Raw genomic sequence first — 16,116 nt, 5'->3', positions numbered from 1 at the left:
GCCCTCAGACAACATAATTAATGACGTCACCTAAAACAACCCTTCCCAGACTTCTCGCTGATAATGAGATTCCAGTGAAGAGGAGACCCCCTAAAAATTTAAACAGAGAAAATCGGGGGATTTTTTCATGATTTTGCTGAAAATTTCTTCAGTTCTCTGGAAATTTAGCTCCTGCATAAGACGTGCAAAACGTAGTTGATTGCGATAAAATGATAAGCTGACAATCAAATGAAATAAACCATATTTTGAATCAGGACAATGTTCAAGCAAAATGATCCCCTCACAGAAAGTGCTGAAAAGAAGCTTGAAAATATTGCTTCGTTTGACCAATTCTTCCGAACAAAGTTCACCTGCGGGGTCATTTCTTTGAATTGATCAGCAAACATTTCGTGACAAAGGATCACAACAAGAAGCATAACATGTGACCTTCGATCAAAGATCAAAGCAGTCACAGGTACATATTTTTGCTGTCACACAGCTGCATGCGAGAAGCGTAGTAGTATGGCGAGTAAACTCATCGAGACGTTATTTATCTACAGCCTGGCTTCATTTTATGGGCTTTTGGCATCCTTCGCAGTCTTATGGCAGATAATACGTCGATTTGAAATCCCTTCCCGAGCAAAGCGGAGAGACACCCGTAAGTCAGTGAATCAACCCAATTTTGTTATCACTCATCTTAGGTGAAATTGTCCTTCGTTTAATTCATAGCCTGTTAATAGGTATTTGTCGGTTAGAGAGTTATTACCCAAGCGTACTTTATACACAATGTATTTAAAACGTGGTTAATAACGAAGGTTATTCCTTCCCCTTCCCTTCCCATCTTAGTACTGGAGCAATCCCAGTTATTGTCGCCTTTTTTTCTTGAATAATTTCCTGTTATTTGGATTGAGTGAAAAGAAATATACGCCTCAATTTAATTGAAGGAACAAAAACGGCGTGCAATAATTTAATCACCTGCTCTTGTTACATTTATTTATGCTATTATTTTAGAGAAATGTCTGTAGATAGCCATGCCAACTTGTTAAAAATCAGGGATACGCGATTACAGCATGTTGTTCTTTGTAGTGCTGTGGAAAGTGGGACATCCGAGGAAGATCTTAATGCAAGTTAGATTAGCTGTCTGTGGAAGTCCACGATCCGGACTGAATTTGTTTCCCACCAAAAAGGGCTTTATTGCGACTATCTGTCTTTCAAGACTTGGACCTATCAATAATTTGCATGATAATTTCTAATGTAGAACAGAATTTCCAATGTAGGTTTTTTGTGATTCTCTGATTATGATTTATGAAAACAAAATACAACTAAAAGTAGAAGAGAGATAATAAGTTATTAAATTTCCCCAGTGGGTAGGGGAGGAAAATTTGTTTTGTTTGCCTGCCCTGAAACACTGAAATTCAAGGAAATTTTGCATTGGTGTCTCATTGGGTTTTAAGTCAAAATTCTCTGACAAATATCACAAGGCAGACAAGAAATTCAAGAGAACATGTTAGTTATCAGCCTCTATTACTGTAAGCCATATTCTTCAATATTTTGTTTGAACTATCTGTAGTTGGATAAAGATGTAAGCTATAATTAGTTGTTCTAACTAGTTGTGTTAAACTGTTTTAAGTTTATTGTATTGTTAATTTTTAAGCCATTGATTATTTAGTATTTCAATGAGTTTGCTTTCCTTATTTTTTGTGTCCTCAGCTCCAGTATGCCTTCTAAACCCTGAACTTGGAACCCACCACTTTCTAAGAACAGCTTCAAACATAAAAATTCATTATGTGGCCAAAGGTGATCCACAAAAACCACTCATGCTCTGCCTTCATGGCTTCCCTGAGGTGTGTTAATAATCACTTTATAGACATGTTACCTTTCGGGGGTATCTCTTAGAGTTACATAGTATCATTAATAACATATAACATGCAAATCTTTCTTTCTAACTGATGAATTGCTGAATGAGATTGTGTTGACCCACAAAATATTCCATACCATTCTCTCTCAAACATAATGTGTATTTGATCAAGAATGATTTTTTCATTTGATTTTCAAACCTCTCATGTTAATTTTTTAAGTTAGACACTATGCATCAGTTATTTACAGTCTCTTTAGTGTATGATATAAAAATATGATTGCTTAGAATAAACTGTAGGTGTGTTAACTTACTGGTCAGGTACTGTACAAGACAATTTTTCATTTCTGTGCAGCAGTTTACATCTTCTCTTTCTTAATAAGCATTATTATTATTCGGCATGATAGTCCTGAGGTAAATAAGAGCATTCTAATGGGCTCTTACTTGGTACAAATTTTGCAAAACAAATCATTTCTACGGAAACAGTCTTAAGCTGTGAATTTTTGCTGTCAAGAAAAGTCAGAAAATTCAAATCAACAAGTTTGGTCTGATTGCTGTGTAATAAATTACTTTCCAACTTCGCTTGCTCAAGTCATGCTGGGGAATATTGGCCCTTGCTTGTTTTAGTACAGACCTTACTGTGCTCAGTCTGAACTGCCATGATCATGGCAGTGCAGACTGAGCGGTGCTGCCCTCATGCTTAGTTGGGAAGAAGTTATTTTTTTTGTTTTGAACTTGTAGTTTTGGTATTCATGGCGATATCAGTTGAAAGCTTTCAGTGATGACTACAGGGTGGTTGCAGTAGATTTGAGGTAGATTGTAAAAATTGTTTATGAATTAAAGTAAAAATTATAATCAATAATGATGTTTTGATGTTCATGTGATTGCAAATTAATAAAATAATTTGATCAAAGGGAAGTGAACACCAGCAGTATCAAGCAGATGCCTGGTGATTTTGTTGTAACAGGTTTCTTTGTGAACAATATATACTTGTCTAAAGAACTTTTTTTTGCTGTGCAGGTCTATGTGGTATTGTGATATTGTTACAACAATGATGATGATAATTATGTTGCCAAATATATTGTTCAATAGTTAATGACCCACCAAAATTTTTTTCAGACTGGGTGGGTTGTTCAACTTGTTTAAACCTCAGTATTTTGTGACCTAAAATCTGTATGTAGTTTCCAGAAGAGGAAAAGCAGGCAAGCAATCAGTTTCTGACTATCACCTGATGTCTTAAAGGCTTGATGATGGAAAAAATGAGAGCAAAATGGCAAATTTGTTTCAAAGTTAAACAAAGGTTGCCAATGATTTTTTATGGAAATGTTTATTTCACTTAATAAGCTATTAATAATGAACAACTCTATCGCATTTTTATTTTGTAACTGCCATGTTGCCAAACTGATGACATGAGCTTCTAACTAGTCACCCAAATTTTATCTACTTGCTAAGGAGACAAAACAATTGCAGTTTGAAATGCTGTTGCTTCCAGCCCTTTTACTCCCAAGATCTTAATACTTTTTCAACTAACTGGCAGCTATACATTGGCTGTAGTTGTACTTTAAAAAATTTGCTGCTAAGTTAAATAACATTTACAGTTGATATTCTCTGTAACTTATTACTTGTCTGCTAAAGGGGAAATTAGTTTTTAGTCACTCTAATGGTGAGCCCCCCACAGCAAAAAATTCTTTTACTTGGATTTTTATTGTAATTGCTGTAGAAAATTTTTTTTGTACTCAGTTATGGTTGATTAAGGCCTAGTAGGGCTATACAATTACCAGATGTGCTGAGTGCACCTTTACAGTGGCACTCAATGCCTTCTCTCATTTAGGGGCTATGGAGAAAGTGATCATCCAATAGGAAAGGACCAGTACAAGGGTTCATACTTAGTGAATGATGTCAAAGAAGTGGTATGTTGAAATTTAGGATTTATGGTAATATTGAATGATGATGACAATGACTAACAGTGATATTAATAATTGTAATGATAATAATGTTGATGAAGATAGGAAAGTTCATCACCCAAATTGCCAACAAATGTCAATTTTAAATGGTTTGGAGCTTTGAAAAAGCTATTCATGTCCTTAGCTGGAAAGATACAATTAGATTGAATCTGCACAGGGAGTTTGTTTATGACAGCTTGCTTTCAAGTTAGTTTATGTACTTATGGCTCAGAAAGTTTTCTGTATTAAGGTATCACAAAAGGAAAATTAGGGTCTTCTTTCAAACTGATTAAAAAACAGCATGAGAATTATTTGTGCTGTATCCCTGTAAAAGTATAAATTTTCTTTAAGCTTAATAAACACTAGTTCCATAATTTAGACCATTTTTAAATGTTAAAACAGAATGGGAGGGTATTTTTTTCATGCTGAGACATTTTACAAGACAAGATTGTCGATGCATTTTCATGAAAACCTTTGTTTTAATCCGAATGTGATCTGCACATATTGAACAAAAAAGCATGTCTGGAATTTGTATTTCAAGGCTCTCTAGTTTTTTAGAATGATTTTTAACTTCATAGTAGCACTTTTTCATGAGGTTTTCAATGTAGACACTTTATCTCAAAATGTAAGGAAAAACCTAGACACCTTTTTTGGGTTCATTATATGTCTGACATTCTTTCCAAATCTTACTGAAATTGTCTGAATTTTTTGCAACCCAACGCCCTTGGCAATTCAAATAGAAAAAAGATTCTGGCCTCTGCATTTCTTGAGTGTAGTAGAAACCCCTAACGCTAGTAGTCAATAATATTTCTGCTATGATGTGAACTGCGAGACTTTCCTTTTTCCAGGATGGCAAGAGAGACTTTTAAAGAGGTTTTTGGTCATGTTAACAGTTTGATAAAAACACTTGAATAACAAGGAAAATTTCTTTAGCTTTTTGAGAGAACTTATTAAATGAGTGATTTCATTACCGTGCAAAACTCGGCAGTGTGTCATGGTAATTCAGTAATGGTTTTGTAATTGATAATTAGGTGACAAAAAGAAGTTTACAATTAAAAGTAAAAAAGATACCTAAATGAAATTTTCAAAAATTAATAGATCTCTATTTTCTTTACTTAAGATATAAAACTTTCAGGAAATTTATAGGATATGACCTTTTTTCCTTCCATGATACCTTAATGTAATGAAATACTTGTATCGGCTTTGACTTGTGACTTTGAAGAGTAATAAACATTTTCTGTCTTCACTGCATAGGTTTGGTGTTACATGTCAGTGTGGCATTTCCTTTAATTAGCCCTTTGTTTCATACACTTTATTACCAGTTCAAAGGAGTTTTTTGGTGGTGACAGAACTCTATATCTGTACCCTTAACTACACTTGGCCCCTTGCACTCATGATTTTTTTCACATCCTAGCTTTACAGTAAGAGGGTATTGTTATTTGCTGAATTGACTGAAAGTGTATAATTATGTCTATGTGATATTCATGTATGCATGGAAATTTGTATTTTCAGATTGAGGGTCTGGGCTACAGTTCATGTGTGTTGCTTGCTCATGATTGGGGAGGTGCCATTGCATGGTAAGGTTTTTTTTTTTTAATGGAACAATCTGTTGCTAAGCCTACAATAGCAGTGACACATTTGCCGGTAACCCATTGACTCCTGGAAGTGTGAAAGATTTACCTTCTCCTAATAGTTCAATACTGGCCCAAAGAAAAGGAGGAGAGAATTACTTTCAGTTCACAGGAGGTCTTGTAGAAAAACACCAAATTAACAAATTAACTACAATTTTCCATTGTCTATAACCTTATTGATCACAGAAATGAGATAAATGATGTTCAAAAATATAGTGTACCAAGTAGTTTCTATGTGATTACCAAGTGTTGCATTACACATTTTTCCATTTATATCTATAACCTTATTGACAATGGCTCTTTGCTCATTTAAAAGGAAATGTGTCAAAGCTAGAAAGGAGATTTTGAATCTTGGTAGTTTAGGGGCAATTTTTGCAACAGAGCTGGTCAAATCTAGCCTTTCCTGTGGCTCCATAGATTTTTGGGTTTTTAAGTGATGTCCATGATTTGTTTGTCTCCTTGACATTAATTTTCATGAAATTGTCCATTTTGTTGTTGTTAGTATGGGTGACTTATGGACATTTAATTGATGTTTTACTCCCCAACATCAGTATATTCTCCATGCTGATCTCTATACATATCCTAGTATGCAGTTGAGGAGAATTTTTAACAATCAAGACATTCTTTAGTTGGTGATTATTTCCTTTATTCTTGTTACTTTAATGTTTGATTCAGGGATGATATTGTAAGGAGAAATTAGATGTTAGTCATTCTTAAGGGTTGAAGGGTTAATCCTGACATTACTTACTCTCCCAGCAGTGTCCATAGAAATAGTATTCGACTTAAATCATCTCCAGAATGTATGCACAACTTAATAACAAAAAGTAAATTAATTGTGTTTATTTCTTTCAGGAATTTCACCCATATTCACCCTGAATTTGTCGACCGGCTGATTGTGTGCAACATTCCACACCCAATGTATGCATCATTAAAGTTCTAGCAAGAAATAGTCATCCAGTTATACAAAAAATATTGGCATTAACTATTTTTTTAACTGTATCTGTTATGAATAGAAACGCATCATTATATAGGAAATTTTTGCCAAAAAAATGACCTGCCAGAGTGGGTCATTAGGGCCAGCAACCAAACAGTCTGTCCCTTGAGATTTTGTACCGTTTTATTTATATCCAGATATGACTCTTGGTACATAAATATTCATTGGACAGGGACAGTCATGGCTTAAACACAATAATATCAACATTCATGTCTTAAACAAAATGATATCAACATTCACTTATTTTCATTATTATTTATTCAGATGCTTTTCAAAGTGTTTGAAGACATCTAAAAGACAATTCCGTGCTTCCTGGGTGAGATATTATTTATTTTCCTTTACAATCCAAGTATGACATGGTAGTTTTAATATTACCTACCATATCAGAACCACTCAGAGCACAAATAACTCTCAGTTATATGATATCCTTGCCCTGTACGTGCAAGGGAAATTACTAGCAATAAATGAGCTAAAGGTCTGCTTGTGTTATCGGTTAAACCATCCAATAATTGACTTATTTCTCACTAGTATTCCACTGTTGCGTATTTTGGCTTCTGGTCTTCAAAATACATCCTACGGCCTTACCTTAGTATTGTATCAACCTAAATAATGAAGCGGGCGTCAATGACAAAGACAAACCAACGTATGAATTATGTTTATGACAAGCAAAAAAATCTCACATGCTTAAAATTTCGTTGCTTTAAAAATTCCAGCACTAGCAAGGGAAAAATTAGAGTTTTAGTAGTTCATTGTGAACAAAATTTTCACTACTTTTATCTGGATTGTTGTCCTATTTTTGTAACGTAGTACAATGGTACAGTTTACGTGTTCCATTGCCCTTATGATTATGGTAAAATGGGGTAATAGGAGATGATAAATGCAGATATTGACAGAAATCAGCGTGGTACCCAGTGTAAAACTTGAAATTTAGGAAGTTAAAACGTTTTCCGATCTGTTTTTATTTCTTTTGCAGTACATGTTCTTCTTTCAATTGCCTTACCTTCCAGAGTACTTCCTTGAGATGGACGACTTTAAAGTTTACGATGAGGTTTTTAAGGTAATGATAAATACATTTAACTAGGATTGTTAAAACTTTAATAGTTGAGATAATCAATAGTGACCTTGCTTTTTTTCGTTTATCGTCCTTGCTGTGAGGGTTTTTTTCTGGCCTCTCGCGGTTTTCTTCTCTGCATAAAGACCAACGTGCGAAATTCCTCCTGGAAAACAGTGGATGAAGAGCCAATCAATAAAATATAGAAGTGGATGAGAGATAGAAAAGTATTTTGTACAACGTCATTTTGGATGCCAATCGAACTTACGATTGGTTCATTTGTACCACGTGGCACAAGATACTCTTCTTTGATTGGCTATCCTTTAGTACCCCCGTATAGTACTATCAAAAATTCTCAATTAAGGAATTTCCCATAATGGATATAAAACACGCGTCACCAAACCCAAAATCTAAGTTTATCAATCTAATTCTTATCACTGGGTGCTTCTTTATGTGAAGTTTCGCAAACCACAACCGTCATCTATTTTTTTAGTCCACGGTGCCCAAGGCAACGTAGACTACATGTTGTCGTGCCCTTATGTCCGTCCGTGAACATTCCCATCATTCGTAACGGCCTTACACATGCAAACGTTGTTACAGTAACGCGTACGGGGAAGTGGCTGAAACAAATTTTCGAGTTTTTGCTATGTTCCGAAATTCACTTCATCCATCACTCAATCACTCCTTTCCACTTCTTCTTTCCAATCCTGTTAGCCTTTTTTGGTAAGTCCGTTAGCTTATAGGGCTTTCGTATGTTCAGTTCGAATTCCTGCGTGGGGCTGAGCTGATCGCTAGAAATTGGTCAAAATTTGAACAGTCTGCCGAGAAATAGTGTGTATTTAACCTAAAGCTAAGATTTGAGACTAAAATATTCTACTGATGGATGAAAACTCGATTGAAATTAAGACTGCGTGCATAAGGTATCAACCAAGGCTTAAACAAATCGTGCGCATACGTCAGAGCACTGACGAAGGGATAACGCTCGAAGCGTCACCTTTGAAACTCTTTACGGTGGCCAATTTACGTTATCAACTCGTTGTTAATACTAAATTACCCTGTTTAAATTTAATTTGAGACTGACAATTTTTTTCGGTAAGTGGATCAAATTTATCAAGATACAAAGTAAATTCAGTGGCTTGGGTATTTCATCCCTTCGTAATTTATTTTCCGAGCTCAGTGGCCCACAGCCACTGACTTATACGTTTGTTCACATCGTTTGCATGTGGGTGCTTTTTTAGCAGAAGAACCAAATTTCATTAGAGGAGTGGTAGTTTTGATTTTAGTTGCAGAATCGTCAACTTTTATCACAATATTCAATGACTTATTTACTGAGCGCTGTGCCTAGCTCGGGTAGCTTTTTTCCGGCCGGTTTTAAGTAGCAGTTTTCGACGAATTGGTAACATGTCATGGCTGAACCACTGGTTTCATGAGTCACGACACCTTCGATTGCTTTCAGCTATATCACCTTAGCTCTGCAAAATGAATCCTTTATGGGTGTGCCTTGTACTTAAGGGACCTTTTTTAACTAGAAGCGTGAAAAAAGTCCACATATAGAGAAAAGAGCCTTGTAAGAGGATGTTTGAGCCTCGAAAGAGGATATTTGTGACCCAGTATCAAAGCAAAGAGAACCTTAGACTCGTGCACTTATTGGGTGTCCATTTTTTATATTGCTCATCAGAATGTCAAAAACTTCACTGAAGAAGATGTAGAAGCATACAAGTATGCTTTGTGTCAGTCTGGGTGTACTGGTCCCTTGAACTACTACAGGGCTGCGTTTTCTTACCAAGATTTACCTCCTGGGTACTGGCGCACCAAGATCAAGGCTCCAACCCTTGTGGTTTGGGTGAGTGATAAAAATCCAACCTGTCAGTTAAAAATTGCTTGCGATCACTTGCGAAGATTCAACTAATAGCTAGCCTTACATTTTTAACATATTTTTGGGCGCGTTTTCTGATCTTCAGTGGAAAAATGTCTTTTTGCTCACATCTTTTGCAATAATTTAGAATTGTCTTCCATTGTTTCCAAATGCAAAACAACAGGAAATATACCAATACAATGGATTATATGATTCACATGAGTTGCATGTTCGTAACTAGGAGACTTAAGCGGTGAATTTCCCATTGAAACATCCTGAAAAATAACTAAGCGGATAAACACATAAATTTATGAGTAAATGAAAAATTAAGGTTAAGAGGACCGAACCCGTAGCCTGGACTCATTCAAGGACGTTAATGACCTTAGGTCCTCAGCCAGTTTGTTTCACATATTTGCAGAAGTGTATCTAAAGGAACGAAGACCATAAGTGGTTCTGTTAACGTATGGAGTAACAAGTTTCCTTGATCCTCGTAGGTTGCGTTCAGTATTTCTCATTTGAAAAAGACCACGTATGTACTTCGGCATCGTTTCAAACGGGATTGCCTTAAAAACTGTTTTAATCATGTCTTGGCACCTGATACTATACAGATCACTAGAATTAAATTTGCTCAGTAGCTCCTGGTAGTGCAGAGACTTCTCGTCCAGAACAATCCTGAGCGCCCTTTTGTTGTTGTGTCTATTCGGAGCCCCGCAAAAGTGCCAACTGCTGAGCAATATCTAAAATATGAGACAATAAAGGCCTTACAAAGTTTACATTTCACATCTGTCAGTGCTATTTTTCTAAAGCGAATCACAGACTAGTTCTCAGATGTGATTCTTCACCACATAACTGACACTGTGATTTAACCGTAATAGTAAAATTTTTCGTTGTCCATCGTAGATAGCTGACAGTACCGTGGACTGATTAAACTTTTCCATATTGTTAATGTTGTGACATCAGCTGGACCTAAAAATGATCGCCATAATTCTCTTTGCATTACAGGGAAAAGAAGACATGGCTCTGTTGATGGAAACGTTGACAGGAACTGATAATTTTGTGGAAGACTTGACGATCAAGTAAGACTTTGGATGAGGGTCTGGATAGGGTTGTATCTCTGATGGTTGTTGGTTAAAAATTAGCCGTTTTAGTGGCAGAGACTTCATTTTTCGGCCATTTGACGGTTGACGCCGATTAAGTTTCCGCATGTTGCTTTATCATGAAAAATTAAGAAGGAAATAAGGTTGTCATTCATCGCAAAAGGATGCGATTCCGCGAGTACTAAAATAAATCATGTAAAAAAAGATTCATAAGGTGTAAGAAACGTTAGTGCTAACGCTATGGCCGTCCAAAACATGGCCTCAGTTCTGGCTGTTTTCTGTACGCATACGCCATTGAAGTTGTTGATGAGGAATATCTGAGAGATAGTATAATTGTTCCGGTGATTAGTGGGTATTGTTGAATTATCCCCTCGACTTCGTCTCGGGGATTATTCAGCAATGTTCACTTCGTCTTCGGCGAATAATTCTAAAACATAAACTGAACGTCATATTGCTGTGAAAAAAAAATTGTAGGAGAGAAAACTTAGGCTAGATGGAAAATTTTCATTAATAATGGGCTTCCATTCATCAGAATATGTTAAGTTATACCACTTACGTATGTATTAAGTGGGAGATAGTTTTGAAATTTGACATATAAACACCAGTGAAATAAAAAATGAGGTTTCGCGCGAAAACGATATCTTCACACGTAGAAAGATCGCAGTTGCTATGGTTACATATAATTCTTTAACATTATTTTATCTCTGCGCGGCCATGCTATATCCTGTAGGTATATTTGTACTTAACGAAATAAAAATGAAGAAAGATAAAAATGGTTCAGTAAGAAAAACGCAGCTCAAGCTTAAGAATTCCTCTCAATTTTAACAGATACGTTGATGGAGCAACTCACTGGGTCCAAGTCGATGGATGCGAGGACGTGAACAAACACATTCGTGAGTTTCTCAATGTCCATCCACAGGAATCTTTACAGAAACCAGATTAGAACGAGACAAGGACTGTTCAATGCGCCTTTTAGTTGATTTCTCTGCTACTGAAGAAAACGAGTGTCTGCCAAAATTTCCAAGGACATAAAAGTCTGCTCTTGGTTTTAGAGAGGAGAGTAGAACGAGAGGATTTGGTAATTCCCATTACCATCATCAAGATTCTCAAGATTGACATTAAATTAGATAACATTTTCCTTTAAGTTGTTCTCTAGTTTTTGTACGTTGTGTCTGAGGCTGATAGTTTTCAATAGTGTGAAATGGATTTGTCTCATATGTGTCATTTTCAATGCTCCATAAAATTAAAGTAAAGGAACATGTAATCAAAGATTGGTGAGGATTCTTATTTACTCGTCATTCAGAGACCTGAATTATGTCGTCTTGTGACAAATTTATCCGGAGAACCCTTATATATTTTACTAGTTCCTGTCGACGCAAACAGCATGTAAAGCTGGAAATGTGTGTATACATTTAAACCCTGATGTGTTTTTGGCCTGCTACGTGCACTGTTCTCATTGGAGGTTTGGTCAATCTATGAATTATTGACGCTGAATTACTTGCCACTGCAGTGGACAGATATCGCAGAGTTTAAGGAAAGAAATTCCGAACTATTTACAAAAATGACGCTATCGACATTGTTGATCCTAGCAGTATGCAGGACGTGTGTCAAATGAACTTCATAATAGACCTCGATCACCGTTGAGTCTCTGCGGCTCAGTGGTAGAGCATTGGAAAGCGGAATCCGAAGGTCTGAGGTTCGATTCCTCATGGGGACTTTTTCCTTTGTCTTACGCTCGCGACAAGACGAAAAAATATCTTTGTCTATTTCTTTACCGAGCTTAAAACTTACCATCTGTCTTATTCTATTTAATATCAATATACTTCTCAATTCTTGAAACAAGGCAGCTTAAGGTTGAGGGTTCATAATCTGTCTTTTCTTTTAACGGAGCAGATGAACTCAAGATACATTATTGAGGTCCTCTTTCTTTCCGTCACGAAAATTATTTGAACGGTTTTGAATCTCGCCGCTTTTTTTTTGCTTCTACACCAGTTCCTTTTGTACCAGCGGATTAATTACAGGAGATGATTTCAAGCTACTGAGAAATAAAATGCCCTGCGGCTTAAATTCTGCCGAAAAGCTTTAGTTAAAGGAGAATGAAACAAACAAAACGTTCGAGCACTGTAAAAGACAATTTCAACAGTTGCCTAAAAATATCACCATTAGAAACGAAAGATGAAAAATAAGATAGTTATGGTTTAAAAAATCGGAATGCTATCTAAAACTAAATCAAAAGATCCAAGGAAGGAAATATTCTGCTCCCTTGCTAGTAAGAAAGGGGTTACCTCTGAAGGAATTGTGGTACTGCGTTGTTGGGGATTATAACAAGATAATTTGATTTTCTCAACTGAGCCGATAATGTAATCGGCCACCATTAGAGCGAAAGACGGAGGGCTAACGTTCGAAACGTCAGCTCTTTACGGTGACCAATTTACATTATGAACTCAGATGATAGAACCAATTATCTAGTTCGAGAATTGTTCTTTGTTTGTCAACTCCACAAGTACACATACAAAAAAGACCTTTCCTGAGCCAAAAAATCCATTACGTTCAAAATATTGAAAGTTGTTTGAATTAGGGAATTTGAAATAAATAAGGTAAGTTTATTTTATCAACCGAGCTGATAATATGAATTGGCGACCGTGAAGTAGAATCTCTTTAAGGCGGCCAAATTATCTTGTAGTGCTCTCCAGTCAGTTCGTTTAGAAACTTGCACCTCCTAGAAATAAAAAAGTTATGTTACAGGCCGTGTTGCTCCTTCATATCAGTACAAGTTTAAGATTTATCGAGGGCTTTAATTCCGGCTTAACGTTTTGGCTGATTAAGTTCATGTATTAAACAGTTATTACAGGAGTTTAGAAGTTTTCACCGCGATAAGGACTATCTTCATTCCTACCAACGCCACTAGTTACTCCCATTTGCCTCCGTAAAACAGCCCGCTTTGGGCCCACAACGTAACTAGTCGTGCATGCTAAAAGTTGCATTCTGTTGGTACGCAGCGACTTATGTAAACCGTCACGACTAAATTTATCCTTGCCTAAAGGGTTACCAAATTTGCTAAGCTATGGAACTACGCTGCGCGTTCTTCCCTACTAGCCCTCAAAAGGTAAATTGAAGACTGTCTTGAAATTTTAGGCCCCGTCTCTATAAGACTAAAAAGAAGCTTTGATTAGTACGATAAGAATGTTTTACCGTAACTAACCTAAATTCCAGTGAAAAACTGCCAAAAACATCAAAACTGTGCACTATGTTCGGGAACTTTCCGTATGCAGAGGCTAACAATCTTGTTGACCCCGTCCAAACTAAACCACACTTCAACAATAAATGATTGTTTGGACAAACTCTGAATTCTGACTACACTATCACGAAACATTCAATGTGAAATAGTTTATTGAGGAATGGCCAGTCAGTCATCCGACAACAACAATGTGTCGTAACATATACTTATTACAACATAGAATATGCTAGCAAGTCTAACTTGAAAAGATTGAAAAATCAAGTGTACCATGCCAGATACGAAAAACCACTAAAAAAACCACTCTTTAGATGTGGCCAAAAAATATGTGGAAACGTATTCCCCACCTAATGCAGTGGCACGGAACCTCGGAGAAGAGGTACAAACAAACCCATAAATCCTTAGAAAAATTTTAACTAAATTGACAACAGCAAACAGAAAGACTGACTGAGCTAGAATGATTAATATTCCCCGCTAAAACATTAAATACTCAAAACTCTCCCCTGAGAATACTAAAACCTCTCAATCGTGCCATCAGAATAGTAATTTCTGACTAATTCGTTCCTAGTCACTCAACCGTCAGAAATTACATTTCCTGAAGTGATCTTTGTGCTTGCGGCTCGGATTCTTGTTTTCACCCCATTCTTTGAGGCAGACGTGTATGGTCTTTGTCTTACACGCCAGTTGTTCACTCTACCAGGTGCGTTGATAGGTCTTTTCTTCTTTATCGTTGCTTGTTTTAATTTTTTTATCGCGCCTGTTTAAATACCTAAATGTATTGAAAAAGAGAAAACTTTGAACTTCTAAAATGTGTCTTGTATTTCTAAGTATTCTTCGGGAGACGAAAAGGGAAAATCTTGAAGATAGTAGAAGATCACAATGTTTTACGTAAAATTATCATTAAATTCATCAACCTGAACTTGCAAAAACATGAGACGGACCGCCTTAGCTTGGAAAAAAGGATAACGTACCAAAACCTTAGCACAAAACCTTTCAATAACAGGACATTGTTTTTTGCAGTCATTTGTCCTGTCTTTGTTCCACGCTCGTGACAAGACGTAAACATCTTTCTCTATTTCTTTACCGAGCTCAAAACTTACCATCTCTCTTATTTTTATCTACAAAAATTACGCTTTCGACATTGCTGATCCTAGCAGTATGCAGGCTGCGTTTCATATCAACTTTGTAATAGACCTCGCTCACCGTGGTGTCTCTGTGGCTCAGTGGTTAGAGCATCGGAGCGCGGAATCCGCAGGTCTTAGGTTCGATTCCTCATGCATGGGGACTCGGAATTTTTTCTTTGTCCCACGCTCGTGATAAGACGAAACATCTTTCTCTATTCAATGATCGTTGTGTCTTCTTCATATTAAGCGCCTTTGAACCTTTGAAAATCATAGAACCGATGCCTATGTGAGCTCTTAATTACTGAAAGTTAAACCAGCATCAAATCCATGATATAGAGTCCGTGATCCGTATCAGCAGTCCACACAACCATTTGAAGATGCAGCACGTGACTTAATAATTTTTGCAATGTTGAAAAACCGTGGTGCTATGAAACATATTTTTTTAAATTCAAAACGGCTGGAAAATCAAGGAAATTCGAAGAGCGGTAAAGGAAACCTATTTTACTCTCGTTTCTTGACTCAAACATGGTACGCATACATGTATGTAAAACAAAAATAAATACGTTAAACACATCGTACTCCATAGATCGTTGGAAAGTGTTGTTCAATACTTCAACTCGAAATTTTAGACAACATGGAAGTAAATGTAACTGCCGCGACAATGGTTACCACGGTTACTTTGCTGGAGAATTATCGCATTAGGATCCCAAGCATCATTGAAAATGAGGAAAGAGATCTGGATAGTATTGTTTTGTTAAGCTGATAAAAATAAAGTACTTCACGGTCATTAGTAAAGTACTACTTGAGACGCCTAAAATAGACCTTTGTATCACCATGATAAAAGCTCCTTGAATGGTCTACACTGAACAATACATGTAGAATTCTTCTTCTTATATTTTCTGAATCACGACAGCTATATATTTATTGGAATAACATTTCGGTATTTTTCATCATCTGCTTTCATAGTATTTTGATATTTCCCTGGATTATAAACGATAATTCAGCAATCTATTAGAAATGTTTCTCAGTTTTCGTAGACTTTCTAAGAAAGTTTAGCGGCTTTGTTCATTAAGCCGGTCAACTCAAGTCGACTTCATTTCGGCAGAGTGGTCCTATTAGGTTTTAAGATGATTCGGTTTTTATCAACTGAGCTGATAAAGTGAATTGGCCACCGTAGAGAGTTTCTAAAGCTGACGTTGCGAGCGTTAGCCCTCTGTCAAAGTAAGGTCAACTAGCTTTTAGTAAATATCATTAGACGCCCTGTGTAATTTCAGCGTATTATGAATATATACTCAAAATTCAAAAAGTAGACATGAATTAGAAACTTTTCATCATGGCATGCCTCACCCTTC

At 36.4% G+C, this 16,116-nt stretch overlaps 1 protein-coding gene across 1 annotated transcript; it reads left to right on the top strand.

The window, feature by feature from the left end:
• The first annotated feature begins 379 nt into the window (after positions 1 to 379).
• LOC113677139 (epoxide hydrolase 4) lies at positions 380 to 11,674 on the top strand. The gene is made up of 11 exons (XM_027193899.2): positions 380 to 637; positions 1,690 to 1,823; positions 2,576 to 2,646; positions 3,666 to 3,744; positions 5,290 to 5,354; positions 6,261 to 6,326; positions 6,667 to 6,718; positions 7,376 to 7,459; positions 9,132 to 9,296; positions 10,311 to 10,384; positions 11,234 to 11,674. Exons 1-11 carry the CDS (start codon positions 502 to 504, stop codon positions 11,346 to 11,348), a joined length of 1,041 nt encoding a protein of 346 aa, XP_027049700.1. The 5' UTR covers positions 380 to 501; the 3' UTR covers positions 11,349 to 11,674.
• The last annotated feature ends 4,442 nt before the right edge of the window (positions 11,675 to 16,116 follow it).

Source organism: Pocillopora damicornis, chromosome 11 (assembly GCF_964200805.1).
Source record: "Pocillopora damicornis chromosome 11, jaPocDami1.2, whole genome shotgun sequence".
In the NCBI taxonomy this organism is placed as follows: domain Eukaryota; kingdom Metazoa; phylum Cnidaria; class Anthozoa; order Scleractinia; family Pocilloporidae; genus Pocillopora; species Pocillopora damicornis.
Note: the sequence above shows the minus strand (reverse complement) of the source record. Positions and strands in the feature narration are given on the sequence as shown.